The 21976-nt window shown below is 51.8% G+C and overlaps 1 protein-coding gene across 4 annotated transcripts in view; it reads right to left on the bottom strand.

The window, feature by feature from the left end:
• Positions 1–1228: 1228 nt before the first annotated feature.
• The window catches only part of LMF1 (lipase maturation factor 1), a 146860-nt gene continuing 126112 nt past the window's right edge, over positions 1229–21976 (bottom strand). For all 4 annotated transcript variants that reach the window (XM_068207261.1, XM_068207260.1, XM_068207264.1 and 1 more), the window contains 4 exons: positions 18827–18980; positions 16085–16268; positions 8067–8179; positions 1229–1730 (listed from right to left, as the gene is read on the bottom strand). In XM_068207261.1, coding sequence (XP_068063362.1) covers positions 1556–1730; positions 8067–8179; positions 16085–16268; positions 18827–18980 — 626 coding nt within the window. In that variant the 3' untranslated portion in view covers positions 1229–1555. The remainder of the gene's footprint in view (positions 1731–8066; positions 8180–16084; positions 16269–18826; positions 18981–21976) is intronic.

The following is a 21976-nucleotide window of genomic DNA, read 5'->3' as shown; positions in this document are numbered from 1 at the left end:
GGGTGACCACCTGGCCATGTCTCAGCTCTGGAATTTCCTTGGAGCTGACAGAGAACCAGGAGGAGGGAGCGGGATTGGCATGAGCCAGGAAAACACAGCCCAGAGAAGGGCGTGATCCCAGGGGGCTCAGCCCACTGAGGGGCCCAAACCCTGCCCTCCAGACCTTCTGCAGAAGGTGGTGGGACCTCAGGGACATCAGAGCTGGCAGGAGCAGCTCCCAGATGGAGTTTTCCTCCCCGCAGATTCCCGGTGCTGACTCGGGAATGCCGCAGCATTTTCCTTCCAGTGCTGAACTCCGGGATAAAAATCCTCTCCACAAAACCCTTCCCAGTGAGCAGATAACACAACGTGGTTCTGATTTCCTCCCACCTCGGAATAACTGTTCCTTTTCTCTTTTAAATTCTTGTCCCAGGGAAATGTTTCCAATGGAATCCCCTCGTGCCCCTTTGGATGGGTTTTATCTTCCATGCACTGCTCCGGAGCAGAGCGGGGAGCTTGGATTGAAAAAAACAAAAGGGGAAAAAAAAAAAAAAAGCTTAACAAGCAGCAAACAGGAATGGGAATGCTGGTCTGGGATCCATTATCCCTGACCCAGAGGTTGGAAAGCAAAAGAAATTCATGAAATTGGAGAGGGGGAGGCCAGCGCCGTTGGGTGCCCAGTCCATGGGGGGTGCCCGGGGGTGTCACCTGTCACCCATCACCTGTCACCCATCACCCATCCAGGGCTGCACCCACTGGAGAAGGAGCAGCTTGGAAGGAAAATCCACTGAAACCATGAGGAGGCTCTGAGTAAAGGCATCCTGGAACCCAGGGGAGAAGGGGAGGGGGAATTCTCCTTTCACAGCCCCGGATCCCCGGGATGGGGAAAGACACTTGGACACGACACCGAATTCTGGATTCTGCCCAAAACACAAATCAATCCCAGGACTCACCTCATTCTTCACCTGCCACCCCATTCCCACAGGAGCTGCCTTATCCCTGGTGAGCCACATCAGGGCAGGCGCTGGGGCTCCTTCTTTTTTCCCCTTTTTAGCACTTCCAGGAAAAACAAAAACCCAGTGAAGCTCCTGCTGGTTATTCAAGGATTGTTTACTTTAATTCCTTTCCAGGAACACTCTCCCAGTGGTGCCCATTTGATATATGTGGTCAAAAAGGTGCAAAAAGACACGGGAAAGGGCATTCCTGTGCCTGCATCCACAGCCCACACAACCCCAGAGATCCCTCCTGGTTTGTTTTCCCATTTTTGTTTCAAACCCACATTCAGCTGCTTTTGGCAACACCAACACCTCGCCCAAAACCAGTCATGGTTATTTGCTTGTCTTTTTCCCAGTTCCACAGGAATTCCTGAATGGAGCAGCCTGGCAAAAGAAATCAACCACTGAGGTGAGAAAAAGCAGCTCACAGAGCAAAGTGGGCAAATTGGCCGGGAATCTTCTGGAAAACAGGCGTGGACAAGGATATGCATAAAAAACAGAGAGGCAGGAGATGTCTGGAAGGGAGCTGCCCATTCTCCATCTTCCCAGCTGGTCCCTCTTGTCCTGGCCATCCTTTTCCCTCAGTCCTGCACAGGATAAGGCCAATTCCTGTCCTCAAAGAATTTCCTCAGGCCCTGCAGGTTGACAGGGGGGAAATAGGGGCCGATCCTTTTCCGGATCCACCACTTCCCATCGCCGGCGTGCTTCCCCCCGGGCTGGCTGAACTTGTACTTGAAGTGCTCCCCCCGGATCCACCTGTGGGAGACAAGAACAGCAGCTCAGGGCTTGGCATGACTTTTGGGAAGAGGCTTGGACCATGGTTTTATTCCCCCTTTGGACTGGTGTTTTGGAGTCTTTCTGGATGGAGAAATTAGCTTGAGGGTGCTCAGGGTGGCTCCACACCCCAGTACTCCATCCATCCATCCATCTTTCATCCATCCATCCATCCCTCACTCCATTCCTCATCCATCCATCCATCCCTCATCCATCCATCTTTCATCCATCCATCCATCATCCATCCATCTATCCCTCACTCCATTCCTCACCCATCCATCCATCCATCCATCCATCCCTCCATTCCTCATCCATCCATCCATCCATCCATCCATCCATCTATCCATCCATCCCTGGGATGCCCACAGCACGTAGCAGTGACACTGGGAAGGCTTTGGGAAGGCTTTGGGAAGCTCCCAAGCTCCTCTTGGTGCCATTTAGGAATCCAGCTGTGCCTCGGGAATGATGCATGAGCAGAGGAGCTTTAACACCCCCTGCCCTGAGCACTCCCCACACCTTTCCACAGCTAATCTGAAAGAATAATAATAAAAGCAGGAATAATAAGATTTTTTTTCCTTTCTCAGAGCCTTCCCGGAGTGTTTCTGCCTGGAATATTTTGGAGCAGGGAGTCCGAGTCCCCCAGCACCCCCTGCCCAGCCAGGGCCGCCCCGTCAGCGCGCCTCTGAGTGCATCTGTTTTCCGGCTGCTCCGGGAGCTGACAGCAAAGGAGGTTTGAAAGCAGTGCAGAAAGAAACATTCATCAGTGTCAGGAAACACTCTGGGAGCTGCCCATGCCGCTGGATCCGGGGGGTTTGTCCCCCTTGATGTAGGACATGCTGACAAGGGCCAGAGCGGCGCCCGCGCCGCCTTCGCCGGGAGCATCGCCGGCGTCGCCGGGCGAGTCCATAAAATACCCACAAAATAAAACTGTCAAAGTCGTGTCAGTGCTCATTTAAACCTGCTCTGCTCCACTAGGAAAATACAGACCCTGCTACTGAGCAGGGCACCGCAGCTGTGGGATCCCTGGAGCGGCGGGAAGGTCCTTCCTGCTGCTAAAATAATTAGGGACTGCTCCGATGGATTTGCCATCAGCGCTCGGCTGTGGGGAGCAGGGCAGAGTGAGGGGCTGGGAGAAAGTGGCACCCAGTCCAAGGGTGGCTGCCAGCACAGCCCAACATCCTGCTTCACTCCTGCTGGGACCCAGGAGAGCACCACAGGAAGGATTCTCCTACAAAACCACGGGAATGTGGGATGCCCAGGGAGGTCTGGAGTCCCCATCCCCGGAGGTGTCCAAGGAATTCCTGGAGGTGGCACTCACAGCTCTGGGCTGGGGACAAGGTGGGCACTGGGCACAGGTGGGATGGACTTAAGGCTTTTTCCAGCCTCATTGATCCTGGGATTCTGTGTTCATCACACCCATCATGTTTTCCAGAGAAGCTGGGGCTGCCCCTGGATCCCTGGAAGTGTCCCAGGCCAGGCTGGATGGGGCTTGGAGCAGCCTGGGACAGTGGGAGGTGTCCCTGCCCATGGCAGGGGTGGGACTGGATGGGCTTTCAGGTCCCTTCCATCCCCAACTATTCCATCATGATTCCATGATTCAATGACCTCCAACTTCCCCCCTCCTCTGAGGATGAAGGAAGATAAATGGGAAAAGGGGCCCTGAGTGGATTTTGGGGAGCACAAACCTGCATCTCACCCCCACAAACTCTGCCCTGCAGCTGCTGCCTTCACTCCAGCCTGGCCCATTCCTGCACTCCCTCTTTTCCCTGCTTTCTGAGGCTGGGAAAAGCCAAACAGGGGCTGCAGTGTTATTCCCACAGGGTTTCCTTTGCAGGAGCACGAAATTCCTGTTAATAACTGGAGTGTTACTGAACAGCCTCGTCCCTGAGGGCCCAGGTAGCCACTCCAGGGTGATTGGAGATTCCCAAGCTGTGCTGTCTGACTGCTTTCTGGAATTCCCAAAACTTCTCCACCTCCAATCCCAGATCCACCTCCCAAAAACGCTTCAGAGGCTGATTTTATGGCAGTCTCCTGCTCCCAGCATCCCTCCATCTGCCACTCTGATGCTCTGAGGTTTTTCCTTCACTGAGTGGCTGCAGAGCACTTCCCAAGCTGGGCCCATCTCCATATATTCCCAAAATAAATGTCAGAAAGGTGGAAAACCTGGAAGGCGGGAGGGAATATTTCCTTGCCAGGCTCAGGATGTAAAAGCTGCAGTGTTTAATACCCACTGGAGCCCCTCATTTCAGGGCTCACAGAGTTTACAAGCTCTGCCAGTGTTTATAACCTGCCTGGGTGCCTCAATCCTGGAATTATGGGGTTTTTCAGCTCCTCCAGTGCTGGTCCTGCTCCCTCTTCCTGGGATTCAGGGAGGGAAGGTGCTACAAACTCCTATCCTTCCAGGGTTCACAGAGTTTGTGCAGTTTTGGGGCTTCCACAAAGATCTCCTGGCAGCTGGAAGGGATGCACGGGCCTTGCAGACTGAGCCTGCAGGAGATTCCCTGATTCCTGCTCTGGAGAAACAGCAACAGCTTCTGGAAGCTCAGGAAGGAGCTGCCTGACCTCACCAGGATGTCCTAGGTACTCAGAGAAGGATGAGAAGGATTTGTGGGGCAGAGGAGCCATGGAAGGGTGGGGAAGGAACGATCCCAGCCACCAGCAGCTTCCCGGGATTTACTGAGCAAACTCAGGCTGGCAGCTCCTCCTGGCTCCGTGGCACCAGCTCCCTTTAAAAAATGGTTTTAAACGGAAGGATTTCGATGGGATATTGGGAAGGAATTCCTCCCTGTGAGGGTGGGGAGGCCCTGGCACAGATTCTCAGGGAAGCTGTGGCTGCTCCATCCTGGAAGTGCCCAAGGCCAGCCTGGATGGGGTCTGGTGGAGGATGTCCCTGCCCATGGCAAGGGTGGGACTGGGTGGCATTCCAAGAACTCTTCCAGGAGATGGAAAACCCTCTCTGCTGTGAGGAAAAGAGGACAAATGGATCCTTTGGGCAACTTCTGCTCCAACAGCGGTGCCAGGAGAGCGACGGCACTGATAGAGGAGGGAGGACTGAGCCACCCCAAGGACCCTTCTGCCACCACCCTCCAGGGCATCCCCACCGGGCCCTGGCCTCGGGGAGAGGCCAGAAAAGCTAAAAATAATCAGCATTATTTCTTAAATCAACGTTTTGCCCTCAGCAGATGCCCGGCAGCAGCTGCCCCGCAGCGCCTTCGGGAGCCGCTCGTATATCAGCCCCTCCTGACATCTCCCAACTGGACGTGTTAGAAATTAGCAGCAATATTGGAGTTGTTGGGGTGGAGGCCTAAATCTCCCAGACAGCTGTAATTAGTTCCAGAGGGTGCAGCTGTCTCCCTGCAACAGCTGAGGGGTTCCAGGGAAAAAAAAACCCAGTGGTGGTTTCTGTTAGAATTAATGGCCTGCCAAGGCGAGGAGGGGTGGGAGAGGGAAAGAAAGCAAGCAGAACCTGGGGTTTTTGGGTTGTTGGGGATTTTTTTGGGGGTGTTTTATCTCGAGGTTCCCTGCTCTGTTGTAAATCAGGTGGTGGGAAGCCCAAATTCATCAAGGTAACATTGCTCCAGCATCGCTGTTCTTGCCCTGTTGGTGGAAGGGAGCATAAATTAATTCATCTTGGCCTAAATTGAGGGAATCAGGGCAGTTTTGGGGTTGTTTTTTAGTGCTGCTGATTCTGAGGGTCCTCCAAGGTCTGGTCCCACAGAGCTGGAGCATCCCAATGGCAGCTGATCCTCAAAATGGCCCTGGAAAGTGGCACAGTGGGGTTTTTCCTCTGTGGATGGGTTGGGAAGGGTGGGACAACACCAAGGGCAGAGCAAACTGTGGGGAAAAAAAAAACAAAAAAACTGGTTCCAGACGGATCCAAGGCTGGAATTCACCCTGCCGAGGAAGAGAGATCCCATGGCCACCAGATTTCCCAGCCTGGGGGAAGTCCTGCCAGGAACTCATCCCTGCCTTGGGATGAGCTCTGCCTTCCCTGAAATACTGAGGGCTTTTTCCACCAAAGAAAACCCCTTAAACTTCCCTTCAGGACAGTGGAATTTAATTCTGGTAATAGCTGAGGGATTCTTTTCCACCTAATCCCAGTGAGGCCTGGATTTTCCTGGAATTCCCACTCCCTGCCTGCTCTCAGCACTGCTCCAGAGTCACCTTTGTCGCTCTGGGGAGGGTCCAAACCCCAAACTGGCTTCTACAAAGTGCAAATATGACCAAGCTCTTCCCATGGCTTGGGCTGACTCCACAGATCCCAGCCTGGGTATCAAGTCCAGTCACTTTAAAATGGGAAATAAAATAAAATCCCCTAAAGAGGATCCCAAATGCCCCATTCCCCTGTGTTCCAAAGCATCCAAAGGGAAGCACCAGCTCCCTCACAAACACCACCACTACAAATCCAGCTCTTCACACCCATGGTGGGGCTTTTCCAACAAAGTGCTGCTTTAATTGGAATAAAAATCCTGAAGTGACCATGATTTAATATCAGAGACACCAAACAGACCAAAAACCTGGGGTTTTTTTTCCCTCCTGTGGGCTAAATCTGATTTTTGTTTCCTTTGATTGTTGCAGCCTTTTCCATGGTGTGTTCAACACTTCTTAATTTCTCAGCCCAAGCCCTCCCGTTCAGATTTATGAGGGCTGGGCTTTTATGAACTATCCCCTGCCCCAGAATATTTGGGAAATCCACATTCCCCAAACATCACCAGCCTCGAGCTCCAAGCTTCCCACTCAGCCAGGCCCTCAACAATGCCCTCATTTTTAATCAGTCACCTGTTTCTCATTTGAAGTTTATCACACTTGAAAAAATACTATAATTTCTTGAGTTGTAAAGAGCCCTCCAAACTTTGGTCTCCGAAATTTCATTTCGAAGGCATTAACTCATTCTGAAAGTCCCTTGGCTATTTAAGGTGTAGAGTTTCCATTAACAGAACAAACTCCGTGGAGGATGGAGTGCAAGGTTCTTATGGAAAACAGTCCCTTCCCCTAATTATTTAGTCTAGCAGGGAATGAAAATAATTAAGTCTCAAAATTCCCTTTGGAGTGGAGGGAGGAGGGAATAATGGTAGGAAAATTAGGAGTTTTTTCCACCCAGCTACTGTGGTGGGAATTGAAGGGATCCCTAAAGTTGGCAGCAAACTTTCCCCTCAATCTGGATAAAAGTCCAAGATCATGGAATTACGGGATCAGGGATGGTTTGGGATGGAAGGGAGGTTAAAAATCATCCAGTTCCATCTCCTGCCAAGGGCACCAGACCACAGAGGGCAGGGTTATGGGATATTGGGAAGGAATTCCTGGCTGGGAGGGTGGGCAGGCCCTGGCACAGATTCCCAGAGAAGCTGTGGCTGCCCCTGGATCCCTGGAAGTGTCCCAGGCCAGGCTGGATGGGGCTGGAGCAGCCTGGGACAGTGGAAGGTGTTGGGGATGGAACTGGATGAGCTTTAAGATCCTTCCCTACCCAAACCATTCCAGGATTTAGGGATTTTTACCATCTTGGGGTTTTACAAAGCACCTCAGAGGAAACATTTTGGTAAAAGTGGGAAGTTTTCTGTGCCTCAGCTGGAGAAGGAGTCTCTCTCCTCAGAAGGTCTGGGGGATGCAGTGCCCTAAAGCTGGAAAACATCCGTGGGATCCGAGGGGAATTGCATTCCACACAGAGCTCTGGGCCTGCATCCCTGTTTGCAGTGCATCCTCAGAGCCTCAAATGGAAAACATTAGCAGCAGCATAACATGACTTGAGTTGATCCAAAATGCCCCAAAAAATGTTTTCTCAGCTAAAAATAACTCCACCAACAAAACAGACGCTTTTGGGACAAAATTCCTTTTGTATAAAACCTCGGAGTTTTCCTCTGTGCCTTTCCCTGGCTGATGTTGGCTTTGTCTCTTCCTTGAAAACACAAACAATTCCAAGACGAGTGTCCACAAACTCAATAATTCCTGCAGGGCTGTTTTCTCTTTGAAACACCTCAGGAGGTCCATGGAAATGGTGGGGTTTGACCTGAGCTCACAAAGAGGACGTGGCAAAAACCCCGAAGCTGAGGGGCAGGAAACCACAGCAGGAGGGGCCATTCCTGGCCAGGAGCAGCAGCACCGAGCCCTTCATGGATCTGCTGGGAATGGGCTCATCCCAAGGGTCCCTGTGGCCCCTCCAGGGGGGAATTGAGGTGCTGGCAGCACTCTGGTGCTCATCAAAGCCACCCTAAATCCCACCTGGGTCCCATCAAACACAAACCCCAACAGGAACCTCCTGAGCACGTCCAGGATGGGAACGAGGTGGAGCTTCCAGCTCCTTTAGGATAACTCCAGGCTTACCTTGGAGGCTCTCTGCCTGCAAAGGGGTTTGTGGCCAGCAGGGACAAGGTCTCCTTCTCCTGGGCCAGCAGCTTCCCAGCCAGGTGGATGATCCATTCGTTCTGCTCGTAGGTCTTGGGGAAGGAAGGAGAAATGGAAATGTTAGGAACTGCTGGCATTTCCTGGGATTAAAGATTTCTGGCCTTGGAGAGAGATTTTGGCAGATTTGGGTGGAAAATGGTGACATTCCCAGTGTTTCAGCACATGGCCCGTGGGACACTTGAGGTCCAGACAGAGACTGGCACCCTCAGGGAGGAGGGAGAGCTTCCCTGGCTTTGTCTCATCTCATCTGCCAATTCTGCCCCCACATATTTGATTTAAATCATTTATTTAGCAGCAAACCCCACAGGGGAACCATAACAGCACATTTTCTATGGAAAACCCATCCATCCCTCTAATCCAGATTGCTTTACCCTGGGAAAAGGGTTTGGGCTGGTTCCCTTGTGTTATCCAAAGGAAAACAGAAGAAAGTGGCTTCTCTATTCCCAGTTCCTGACTCCTCTTTATTTCCTGCTGTGTGATCCATCCTCTTTAAATTCCCTCCTCATGGAACACCTTCTGGAGCAGCGCAGTGGCAGAGTTTGACTCTGAATTCAGGTAATCCTGAGGAAGCAGAGATTTGGCCTGGATGATCCTTATGGATCCCTTCCAGCTCGAGATATTCCCTGATTCTGTGATTTCCCTCCCTGCAGGAATCCTGCTCTCCGTTCTTCTTCAGCCTCCCTCAAAGCATGTCCCCACGGTGACTTCCTGAGATTTCTCCTTTTCCTGCTCTTCCCTGCTTTCTCCTCGGTGGATTTTTGAGTGCAAGCAGTAGGGGACACTGTGGGAAAGGGAAAGCCGGGAGCTGTACCTGCAGGGCTCCCAGCAAAGCGCAGCCCCGAGGCAAGGCTGCTCGCAGAGCTCCCCTCCCGGCCCGGTTTGTTATTCCCGTCGCCAGGGGAAACGGGAGAGAAACCATGGAAAACACCAAGGCCCATCGAGGCAGCTCTGCCTCGCAGGGCTTCTCAGCCCAGCTCATCACGATTTAGAGGAAAACCACAGTGATTTCAGCCAGAAAGCTTCTCAAGATGATGACTCTCCCCCTCCCTCTTCCGTCCTGCTCCTTCCATCTGCTCTCGTCCATCAGGGATGGAGGATGGAGGCAGGGATGCTGCCCACCAGCCGCTCCAGCGACCCCCGGTGCCACCTCCTGGCACAGAGGGTTCTCAGGGAGGGACAGGGGACCGAGGCCACCGTGAGAGCGAGGCCGTGGTGGTCCTGACACAACAGGAGACACGGTGAGCCCTGGAAGCAGGGGCCTGGCATCGTGTGGGATGTGCCACACCAACCTCACCCACGTCCCAGGGAGAGCTGGCACCGTCCCCATCCCTGCCCGAGGCCTGGCTGTGTCCCCACGGGTCACTCACTCCGAGTCTCCGTGTCCCTCAACAGCTCTGGGATGCTGGAGGGGCTCAGGCGGGGATTTGGGAAGGTGGTGCCACCCTGGGAATCCCTGGCTGGGGCAGAGGATCTCCCAAAAGGTGCCACAGCAGGGATCAAGCACCACAAGTGACACCCTCAGCATCCTGAGTCTCCCTGGCCATCCCAGTGCTCTGGATGATGTTAAACATCGTTTCCAGGAGAGCCTGGGAGATTTGGGAGCTCCAGTGTGCAAGCTGGGAAGCAGCAGGAGGATGGAAACAGGAATCACCAGAGTCCCTGAGCTGCAGCTCGATGGAGGCCCCCAAACCTTGCAAGCCTGACTGAGAACCGGGAGGCTCCAGCAAGGTGGGATCGGCTCCCGTGGTCTCCAAATTGTTAATTAGCAGCTCCGTGCACACCAGAGTTGGACTTCTGGTCTGTAAAGTGTTTTTCTTGTAAAATTTACAACATGTCTGGCCCCAGTGAAGTCTGCGGTGAGAAATTTCCAGGCGGTGCAGCCCCTGCCCCCCTCCCCGGGCTGTGCTAGCGACCCTGCTTAACTCATTACTCTGGAAAGTGACACCGTGCAAAAGGGGGGGAAAGAAAGAGTCCAGGAGATCCGGGCTGCACCCCGGGAAGCACCACTCCAAGGGGTTCCATGGATCCAGCAGGATCCAGCTCAGGACTGGAGCTGCACGGTCAGCATGGAGGGATCCGAGTGTGCAACACAGAGCCTGAACCATCCAGGGGATTGATTACAGGAGAAAAAAGAATCCAGGATAGATGCACACGCTGCTGGGAGGTGGGCTGGCCTGATTTGGGGTCAGTTTTACGGTTTGGATCTTCAATGAGCACGAGAAGCAGCTGGGAGTGATCCTGCACAGCGATGGATCCCTGGGCTCCATCTCCACCTCCACCTCCATCTCCACCTCCATCCAGACACAGACCACAACTCCCTCAGCTGCTCCTGCCCTCCCTGGGCCCACACAGAGCCTGGGCTGTGTCCATACTGGGATTACTGGGGAACCAGTGACTGCACGGCCACTGCAGGGAGCACCATCCCTGCGTGACCCTGCCCAGAGCACTCCTGGGGAGGTGCAGCCCCCCCAGGGGAGGAACACACTTCCCTTGCACATCTTTGGAGAGTTTTCATTCTGTTTCAGCACAGAAAGCAACTCGGGGATCTAAACACACAAAACCCCAAAGCCAATCCCAGTGCACAGGCAGCACAGCAGAGCTGAGGGGTCCCAAAGTAACACAGCCCTAAGGCCACAGCCTTTGTTGTTCATGGATCCACGGAAATGTGAGGGGCAGCTCTCCAGCCAGAGCATCCTCAGCTGTGCCTACTGCTGGGAGCAGCACCCACAACCTCCAAAACTCCTATTTCACGCACAACAGAGGGGACTAACAAAGAACTTTTTTGCTAAGACCCTCCAAGCTTTGAATTCCTGATGGGTTCAGCCTCAAGCAGAGCTCAGGCAGACATTTCCCCCCATCTTTCCATGCCAGTCTAACCCCAAATGCCACTTTGGGAAGGGGCTTTGCTCCTTCTCCCAGCCACACGTGAGGAGCAGAGCATCACTGCCCACCTCCCCAGCAGCGCTGCCCTGGGACTTCCCTGCGGCTGTTGGCACTCCCTGACCTCCCCACTCCAACACTTTTCCAGGGAATAAACACGGTGTTCTCACCTTGAACACATTCACTCGTGTCCAGGAGAATTTAATAACTGCACAGAACTGAAACCCACAGCTCTGCTAAGTCAGACACCAGCGAGGAGCCCGAGCAAAGCAGCCAGAGTAGCAACCAAACTCCGCTGATAACAGTCAAGGGAACGTTATCATCCCAAAAAAACCCCCAAAACCGCCCCCGGCGCTACAGGGAACGTGTTCCCAACTGAAATAATAATAATAAGGAGGCTTTTCCTTGAGCTTTAATTGGTCATTTAATGAAAAAGGGCTGGGGATTAGTGTGGTGTTTTATGGAATCTCGGGGCTGGCACGGGCACAGGAGGAGGTCAGGATGAGATGCACATGTGGGAACAGCTGGAAACTTGGCACGGGAGCCCGGGGTTATTATTTCACGTGGTTGGGAGCCCTGAGTGGTTTCAGGTCGGAGTCAGTGGCTGCCAGAGGGGCAGGGCAGGTTCCATTTCCCCTGTTATGGTGTGAGGGGCTGTTTTTGTGTCACAGCTGAGCCACTGTGGATGTGACACGGGAATTCCACCATGGAATCCCGTAGTTCAGCACCTTCAGCATTGCTGCTTAGGGAGTGTGAGCTGTCAGGAGGAATAATCCCCGTCCCACAGAAAGGAGGCCACAGTTAATGGCACCCTTTGTTGTTTTATGGAATTCCAGCTCGCCATCACTTGTTACCATCCTGCTGTCCAAGGAAGGTCCATTCTATCACCTCCAGTAACCCCACGGAATCATGGAATGGTTCAGATTGGAAGGGACCCTAAAACCCATCCAGTGCCACCTCTGCCATGGGAAGACACCTTCCACTGTCCCAGGGTGCTCCAAGCCCCATCCAACCTGGCCTGGGACACTGCCAGGGACCCAGGTGCGGCCACAGCTTCTCTGAGAATTCTATTCCAGCCCCTCCCCGCCCTCACAGGGAAGAATTTTTTCCTAATTTCATCCCTTTTTTCTGTGAGTTTCCCAAAGCCATGTCTCCAGCCCAATGTGCATTACTCACTAAAAGCCGTCCCTCAATCCATCCCATCAGAAAATCCTTGGGAAAGCAGCTGCTCCCTGAAGGAGGCAGGAATGAAAGGCTGCATGAGAGAGCAGAGCAAGACTTTGGGAATCAGCTCCTGGATCCCACCTATCCAGGGAAAGGCCACACCTGGCACAGCTCCTCTGTCACCTCTGGCTCGGGGAAGAAAAGTCCCTTTGTTCCAGAGCGGGGTCTGGGCAGGGCCACCCCGTGGCTACTGGACAGGAATCATTCCCTAAGCCAAGGTCTCCCTCTGCACCGATCCATGGCACCACAGGAGATCGGGCTGCTTTGGCACTCTGGGCACTTCCCTGGCACTGCTGCTGCTGGAGGTGAGGCTGCCTGGGAGCCAGCCTGGAATTCTGCATGGCCACAGGGAGACAGTGATCCCAGGGCAAGGGAGGAAGCCAAGCCCTCCCTGCGCACAGGGAGCAGAATGCTGCAGAGGGGAATGGAGTGAGCTGAGCCCGTGTGTGCAGAAGGGGAAGGGAGGAAGTGGAGAAGGCTGAGCTGGGTGCAGGGAGCACTGAGGCTTGATGATGACACCCACACCTCCTCCCCCGGGCAGATTTTCCCTCTAAGCACCTTCTGGCTGCAAGACTGAGATAACAGGAGGCTCAAATCAAATAGTTGACAAGAATATGAACCTGCCTTCTCTAGAAATGGGGTTACTTCTCCTCAGCTCTTCCAGCTCATGCAGAACTTGAAGTTTCCATCGCTCCCTGTTACCACCCAGAGCACTCTGTTACCGCTCAGAGCACCAACCCTGCTGCTGGAGGCTCTCTCTGCTCTTAGGAAAGCAGCTGAAGATTTTTTATAAATATCCTCATCTCTGGAAAATACACATTGCATCCCAGAGCATCCCAAGCTCTGCTCCACAGTGGGGTTTACATCTACAGACTTTTGGAGCAGCTTCAAGGAACGATCCAACAAACACTGGGCTTTAAATCCACCCTGAGGGCAGCAGTATTTTGTTATTTTGGAGCAGTTATTCTTTGATAAGCACCAAGAGAGTGCCTTTGTGTTGGCTATGCAGTCCCCAGACAGAATAAATACCCTTCATGCCACAATAAGGAAGGGAAAAGCCTTTCCCTTGGATTTTTCCTTTTCCACTGGTGGACGACAAACCTTTGGGGCAGTAAACATCCAACTTTTGTAGAATCCACAACATCCCAGCAGCAGCAGAACTGACCAACTCAAAGCCCCAAAAGTATGAGCAGTATTTTGTTTTCTGCTTGTTATTGATCAGCGATGCTGAATGCAGGAGTTGGAATGATTTTTGTGCCAGCACAGCTCAGTGTGGGGCTATTCCTGAAATGCCACCATAAACCAGAAGTCAAATGATTACAGGAGGGTTGGCATCAGCAGCTGGAGCACAGATAAGCCTTTAACAATAAACCAGGATGTTTCTGCACTAACACGAGGAAGTGTCAAGGGGGGAAAAGTCATTCCTAATGCTTAACCTCAATTTTGTGGGATTAAAGCACATTCTGCCATTTCAGCCTTCTCTGAGGGTGGGCAGGCCCTGGAATAGAATTCCCAGAGAAGCTGTGGCTGCTCCTGGATCCCTGGAAGTGCCCAAGGCCAGGTTGGAGGCAACTTCCCAGTGAATCCTGCAGCCAATCCAGGCTGGGAAGTTCCTCGGGGTCGTTTGTCAGGTGCTGATGAGGTGCAAAGAGGAGCCTGTCAGGAGCAGCACAAGGGATGGGAAATATCCTTCCCTCAAGTCCAGGGCTTTTCCACAGCCTGTCAGAGCTGGGAATGTCAGCTCTGTACCTGGCCACTGCCAGGGAGGTGCAGACAGCCCTGGAGCAACGGGAGAGTGGTGCCAGAGAAACATCCCAGAACTTCTGGAAACAAATTCAATCTAATCCAGAGGCTGAACTCGCTCGGGTTTATGGACTCTGTAAACTCCCACACGGGTTTTGCACAACTCCTCTGGCTTCACAAGCTCCTCCTGGGCTTTCAGCTCCTGCTTCTCCTCCTTTCTGCTGCTCTGGGGGACTCAAGGGCTAAACAACACGCAGGGATTTCTCTGGCTGTGCAGGACAAGCAGCCCAGGGAGGCAGCTGGCAGCAGATCAGCAGCTCTCAGTGCCCCAGCCGAGCAGTGGCCATTCCAAAAGGGATTTATTTCCATGCTTGAGCAGGTATTTACATGCCTGAGCATCCCAGCTCTCTGCCTTGCCTGGGCAACTCGCCTTCCCACTGTTTTCCACAAGAGTTATCCCCATTCCCACTGTTCTCCACAATTATCTCCATTCCCACTGTTTTCCACAAGAGTTATCCCCATTCCCACCGGTCTCCACAATTATCTCCATTCCCACTGTTTTCCACAAGAGTTATCCCCATTCCCACTTTCCAGAGTTTTTTTTTTTTTTTCCTCCTTTTATTAACAGATCACCTAAGCAGGATCTGGAACTGCTCCGTGGAGATTTCTGTGTGTGCTGGGGGGCTGTGGGAAGTACCAGGGGCAGGAGGGATGTGGGAATGCTGCAGTGGGATGCAGGGAAGGAGCACCAGAGCCATTCCAGAGGGTGCTGCTGGAGTGGGAGGTGGCAGATCCACCCCACGGGAGGGATGCACTTCCTCCTGCCACAGCAAAGACACCTTCATCACTAATTGCTGCTAATTAGCTGCTGTGGACACACCTTGAGAGACCAACACTGCAACAGGTGAATGGGAACACTTGGGGGAAGCTTTCAGTGAATTCAACACTAAAAATAATGGATGAAACACTAATAATAATGAAATAAACACTAATAATAGTGAATTACACACTAATAAGAATGAATTAAACACTAATAATACTGAATTTTACAATAAGCATGCAAAGATACTGAGTTATTTCCTCTTCCTCCTCCCAGGTACACCAGCACCCCTCGGCACAGCCCACACTCTGCTCTGCACACAGCAGGACCTGTGTCCCATCCTTCAGCTTTTAACCTCAGATCCCTTTTATTTGAAACCTTCTGGACATTTCTGCCCCGGGCAGAGCCTTTTTCACACCTCACACACAACCTCAGCCTGGGGGAGCTGATTTCTCCCCGCTCAGAGCCCTCCCAGAACACAGCCTGACTTCAACCCCCAGCTCCATCCACCCCCTGCACCTTTCCCTAATTCCAGGCACTGCTCCTGGCTGGAGTTTGGACCTTGGCCGTGGTTTTCCAGAGGGATAAGCAGCCCTAATGCAGATTAAATGAAATTCCAGCACACACAAACCAGCAGGGTAAATATCAAACCATGGCCTGATGTCAGGGCCCAGGAATCCCAAAGGCTCTGAGATGAAAATACCACAGGGACAGCAAACCCAGGAGCTTGTGGCAGAGAGAAGAGGATATTCCAGGAGAGGATGCAGGGACAAAGAGAAAAGCCTGGGATACTCTGAGATGGGTTTTCCTCATGCCTCACTGCTGTCAGTCAGTTTTGGAAAACCCAGCCCAATGTCATGTGGGTAAGATTTGCAAAATAAACTAAACAAGAATTAACTTTCAGCTTCCCCCCCTTATTTCATTTCTGGCTGTCACCTGTTTGCTGAAATCACGTGGGGACAATATTTGGAGGGACCAGTGTCCATGTGTGGGCAGGTGGGGAATGGGAGCTGCTGTCCCCAGGGGTGTCCCCAACAGGGATTCTTGGTATTGCTAAGAAACCCTTAAAAAAACCCTCACATAAAATTGCCAAGAGTTTCATTACAGTAGCACAGTCCTTTAGGAACACAACCTTTGTTCTCGCTTTTTTTTTTAAACATAATTAACTCAGCCACTGCTTCCAACATTCCCCTGTGATCCCAACACGTAGTAAATCCATGTAATTGGTTTTTCCTGGTCAAGGAAGGCCCAAGCTTCCAGAGGCACCTACCTGGAAGGCAGCAAACCACATGAGCCAGTCGAGGCGATAGTGGTAGGGGGAGATGAGGCACGGCCTCCTCCTCAAGTCCCCGGGCTTGCACTTGAACTCAAACTCCTCCCAGACTGCTGTGGGGTCCTTGGGATCCAGGCTGGACGTTCCCTGAAGGATGACTTCTGTCCTCTCCTTGGTGATGCTGTGGGGCACAGCAGGATGATGTTATTTGGCTCAAATTGTGGAAAATCATAAAATCACAGAAGGGTTTGGGTGGGAAAAGCCAATCCAGTTCCAACCCCAACACCTTCCACTATCCCAAAGTGCTCCAAGCCCATCCAACCTGGCCTTGGATGCTTGCAGGGATCCAGGGGCAGCCACAGTTTCTCTGGGAATCTGTGCCAGGAAGGAAGGAGAAGGATTTCTCCCCATGTCTCAGCTAAAAGCTCTGGCTCATGAGAGTCCACGTGGAACACGAGTCACTGGCCTGGAGGCACAGTTGGATCCTGGCATCCAGAGAACCTCTGGATCCTGGGGACCTTCCTCTCTCCAGCAGCAAAGTCAAATTCCATGCCCCTCCTTCTACCACCTGCAGCTGCTCCAGCCCCAGGGACAGCTGGGATCCATAAAGATGATTCCCACAGGACAGGTGGGTCTGGGGATCAGAGCAGCTCGTGAGTATTCTCATGTGGCTCAGCTGCAATCCCAGCATGGAGCAGTGGGAATTGCAAACTGCAGGCCATGGAAACACCACCCTGGAGTGCTGGCTGAGCTGCCAGAGACACCCACCTGCCCCAGGAGCTGCCTTCCATATCGAGCACAGAGCTACAGCAACCTGCCTGGCAAAGCTCTCCAGCTACAACACCCTTTGGATTTTTTTCTGCTTTGATTTTGCCTCCTCCAGCCCAAGAAACTGAAATTTTGGGAACACACAACCTCCACCTTCTGCCCTGATGGCTCCCAGGGAGAGATGCTCCCGACCTAAGGAATGCTGAGCATCTCCTCTTATAATTGCTCCCTCCATTGAGGAGATCTGTGGATTCTCCAGCCAAGTTCCATTTTATCCCCTGGGCTGAGCTCTGAGCCATGGCCAGCTGCCCAAGGCTCAGGAACACCCTGTAAATCAGGGACACCAAATTACCCATAAAAGTGTGCTCCTACTGTGTGATCCCAAACCTGTCAGCTTTCACATCGTCCCAGATTCATTATAAGCTGCAATCCTCTCTTTATTGGTTTACATAGGCTGGAATTACCAACATATTACAGCAGCATTTCAGCACATGCTCTGTAGGGTCTGGTAACTGCTGAAACAGAAACCAAGGACTGGAGAAGAAAAAGGACAACAACCCAAAGAAAACAATCTCCTGGAGCTTCACCACTCCAGCCTTCCAAAAGGTTTGGGGCTTATTTCTTTCTCTCTCTCAAAAAAAAGAGGAAATTTTGGCATTTTCCACAAGTGTTGATGTTTTTAATATTTTTTCTAGTTTTTATTCTGTCCACAGAAATTTCTGCTATTTGAAGAACTGTTTTCCTATTGAGGAAAAGGTTCGATTCATTTGATGTGTCCTCAGCATCTCCAGTGCTTGTGGTGGGACTCATTCCTCCCTTTCACTGGGGAGGCCAGACCTTTAACAGCCAAACTGCTTCACCTTATGCAAAATTTTATATTTATATTTAATATTTATATTTAAAATTTTACATGTATATTTATATTTATATTTATATTTATATTTATATTTATAGCTGGCTTCTCCTCTGGGCCTTGGCCAGAGCCCACCCCAGAGCTCTGGAGAACATCCATGGTCACCATGGATGTTGGTGGCAAAGCCTGCAGAGAAGCCCAGCCCTGATGCTGTCCCTGGAACAACCTGATGATCCAGCCCTGCTTTTCATCATTTTCCCAGCTGGAGGAAGGCTGGGAGGGACAGCGCATGAGAGGGGTTATGCTGAGCCTGCCATGGCTCACCTAAGCTTTAATCCCCAAAAAACCCAGATTTGGATGCTTAAAACCCAGCCCAAACCAGTCTGGTTCCAAACACAGCTGGAGATGCTTCCCTTGCCCATCCCACCTTGCAGCCCATGGTGGGATTTCCTCGGCTGCTGCTGGCCCTGTCCTCTCAAAATCCTCTTTTTTTGAGCCCATTTATACTTTGGTCTCCACAGTTTCCTGGAGCAATGAATTTCCCAAGGCACTCATTGGAATAATCTGCTACCAGGAGCTGCTGAGGATGTTTCCAGGAGGAACAGCAAAGGAGTGCAGGGGAACAGAAGCTCACCAGAAATAAAGAGGGCTGGGGATGGTGCAGATATCCTGGATGAGCTCTCCTATGGATATTTTCATCTTGCTCTTACATTTGCTATGTCGATGGAATGAGCTGACTCATAAACAGCTCAGAGAGAATAAATTCAGTGGGAAAGAAACCTGTTCCTTTTCTCCTCGTTTCTCATAAACAGATAATCCATAAATTGTAATTTAGTGGGAAAGGAACCTGCTCCTTTCCCCCTTCTCATAGACAGATAATCCATAAATTGTAATTTAGTGGGAAAGGAACCTGCTCCTTTTCTCCATTCTCTCTCATAAACAGATGACATATCATACATTGTATTTCACAGGGAAAGGAACCTGCTCCTTTTCCCCATCTCTGCCATATTCCAGGTCTACTGGAAGAATTTCTCTTTAGGTTTAAGGCCCACAGAAGGTCTGGCTCAGGAATACCCTGGAGAGAGCTCTGGGATGTGCCACTGAAGGCCCAAAGGTACCTCCCAAAGGCTCCGTAGGTGTTGACGATCCTGAGGGGGTTGAAGGAGGTGTTCATGACCTGTCTGGAGCTGAGCAGGTTCAGCACCACCGGGATGCTCAGGTAGGCAATGAGGAGGCCCAAGGAGATGTTCAGCACTCTGCGGACATAGGAGCCTGTGGGGGACACAAAACCAGAGCAGAGGGAGGTGATTTCACTGCTCTGCTCCCATCCCCATCCCCGTTCCCATTCCTGCTGAGTCTTTGCTTCTTTTTTGCCAGGGTCAGGATTAAATGTGTGAGATGGTATTTCTTGTTAGGACTCAGATGTTTGTTAGTGCTTATCCATGTTACAGTCTCACAGACCCTGAGTTCTGCAGCACTTCACTCTATCAAACTAAAAATGGAGCCCTGTCTCTCTCTACAAGGCTTTTTAAGGATAAACTGTGCAATTAAGAACTGAAACCTAAATTATTTTCACTTTTAACCCAATAACCAACCACCCGTGCCCGGCAATGGGGACTTTTTTATCCAATTACACAAAACCACCCAAACCCATGGAGAAGAAGGTGAAGAAGAAGGACCAGCCTCCACCCTAAAACCTCCATCTTGCTTTATATTTATTACTACATTCTAAAACCTTAAACTCTTAAGTTTCCCACCCTGTGATATCACACCCTTCTACTCGAGCTCCACACCCACAAACCCAGTTCTATCATTCAATTTTGGAAGCTTCTCCACGGCCTCAGGTCAAATGCAGCGTTCTCTTGGGGGTCAGTGCCTGCCAGCACAGAAGGTCTGAAATTCTCAGCAGTCAGGGTTCCAACACATTCCCATTCCCATCCCCAGGCCCCCGTGCCGGCCCCGCCGTGGCCACCCCGACCTTGCCACAGGCTGCTATCGCTGCTGGGATCTGCCTTTCTCTAAATAGTCTGAGCAAGGGCTAAAGGGAAAAATGTCTAAAATGTGACATCAATCATGGCTTTAATACAGGGGAAAAACCGCAGCTGGCACTTGCACCTTGCTCGGGATCAGCCTCCTGCTCTGGGAGCCGCGCGTGGAGTCCTGGGGCCGCTCCTGCCTCCTCCTGCTGCCCCGAGCTCTCCCCATCCTCAGGGCTTTTCCTTCTGCAAAATCCCAGTTCCCCAGCGCTCCTGGAGGAGATGTGTGTTGCTCTGCCAGCGCGCTGGGATGGGGTTTGCAGGAGCAGCACGGGGCTGGGCTGGATCCCAGGCCACGATCAGACAAATAAGCAGAGGTGACCCCCGAGGGGCTCCTTCCCTCACGGCCCTTTTCAATTTATTTAACATTAACAGCCAAAGGATCAGATTCAAAGCAATCGCGTGGAGCTTTCCCCTTATCTCTGCAGGAGAGGGATGTTTATTTGAACCTCTCTCAGAAGCTATTAATAATTGTTTAGTCTGAGAACATTTCTGGAGAACCGTTTGAATCGGGCCGTCCCTCACCCCCTGTGCTGCTGGGTACGAGGCTTTGGGGCGTTTTTTGGGGTTTTTTTTTAGATGGGCTGAACTTCTTCCCCTGTAATTCAAGAGCAGGTACAGGCACAGAGCCTCACCTGGCTCCTCAGCAGGCCATGGCCATGCAGGGACTGCTCATCCTCCAGCAGGAGGGATTCTCCTCCTGTCTCCAGGCCCCTGGGGTCACGGCCAATCATGGTCAATCAGAGAGAAAAAGGGGTTAATTCAGGGAAAAAAAATATAACCTAGATGGAGCAGAACGTGGGGACAGGAGCCAGTGGGATGTGCATGGGAAGCGGAGGCCTCAGTAGGAATCACTTCAAGGATTGGCCTCAGAAAATCAGGATACGGCTGAGGGCCCTCCTGTCTTCTGCTCTGGTGGCCCAGGGCTGAGGGCTCCCCTGAGCCTCTTGGCACCCACCAGCACCAGCTCAACAGCCCCTGCTTCCTGAGCAGAGAAAACACGCAGGAATTCCAGTTCCCAGGATGGAATTGGAACAGACTGAGGGTGGGACACAGCTCCACCCAGAGTGGGATGTACGTCCTCCTTGCTTGGGCACCCTGGCTCAGTCAGACCTTCTGGAGAACATCACAGAAAAGGTGCAAGTTCCTCAAAACAGGATCTGCCTCCCCCTCACAGTGACTCCCTTTGGCTTCTCCTCCCAAAAGCAAGGTGCAGCCTCAGTGTTGTTCAGGATTGGAGGCATAAATGGAGGAGGAAAGTTGAGACTTTCACAGCCTCTAAAGCAAAGCTCCGGGAGGGGAAAAGCTGATAAAGATTTATTCCAGCGAAACATGTGAAATAAAAGACAAAATTTAACGAAGCTGCATTGCTGGACCTCCCATTTTTGGTTAATGAGCTGCTTCTTGGTAGAAAAGACTGGAGACAGATGCTGCCTCTTGTTGACATTTTTCCTTCCTCTGACAGATGTTTGGGATATTTAACCCCAGCAGCTGTGATTGTTGTTGATATTACAGGCAATTTGTTGCTTATATGCGGTTTATAAAAATGCTGCACACACCACCCTCCATCTGTTCCGCAGCCTCATGAGAAACATCCCAGTGCTGCTTCTCCTGGATCAGGGCAGCTTGGAAAGCGCCTCTGGAAGGGGAAATCAGCCACCTCGAGGCCTTTTTTCCAGTTACAACCCCCCCTGTATTTGTTTTTTCACATCCATGGGATGAGCAGGAGTTCTCCTCCTCCCTGGTTTGGGGAATTCTCTCCCCACCACCCTGGTGGCCATGCTACCAGTGGTGGCCACCAGCAGCTGCTCCTTCCACCATCCCTGGCTGCTCCAAGCCCTTTCCAAGCTGGCCTTGGACACTTCCAGGGATCCAGGGGCAGCCACAGCTTCTCTGGGCACCTGTGCCAGGGCCTGCCCACCCTCCCAGCCTGGAATTCCTTCCCAATACTCAATCCAGCCCTGTCGGTTTGAAGCCATTCCCTGTGTCCTGTCTCTCCATCCTTTGTCCCAAGACTCTCTCCAGCTCTCCTGATGCCCCTTTAGGCCCTGGAAGGGGCTCTAAGTTCTCTCTGGAACCTTTTCTTCACCATGCCTTGAAGGAGAGCAAGTGAGGAGAGCAAATGTGAGAACCCAGCTTTTAACTCCACCTCAAGTCCCACTGGGTGTTTTATTCTAGACTTTAAACAGTCAAAATTTAAAAAAAAAATTAAAAAATTTAAAAACCGTAAGT

The sequence above is a fragment of the Anomalospiza imberbis genome, chromosome 16, assembly GCF_031753505.1.
Source record: "Anomalospiza imberbis isolate Cuckoo-Finch-1a 21T00152 chromosome 16, ASM3175350v1, whole genome shotgun sequence".
NCBI classification, from domain to species: domain Eukaryota; kingdom Metazoa; phylum Chordata; class Aves; order Passeriformes; family Viduidae; genus Anomalospiza; species Anomalospiza imberbis.
The sequence above is the reverse complement of the archived record's forward strand: the minus strand, read 5'-3'. Positions and strand labels throughout refer to the sequence as shown.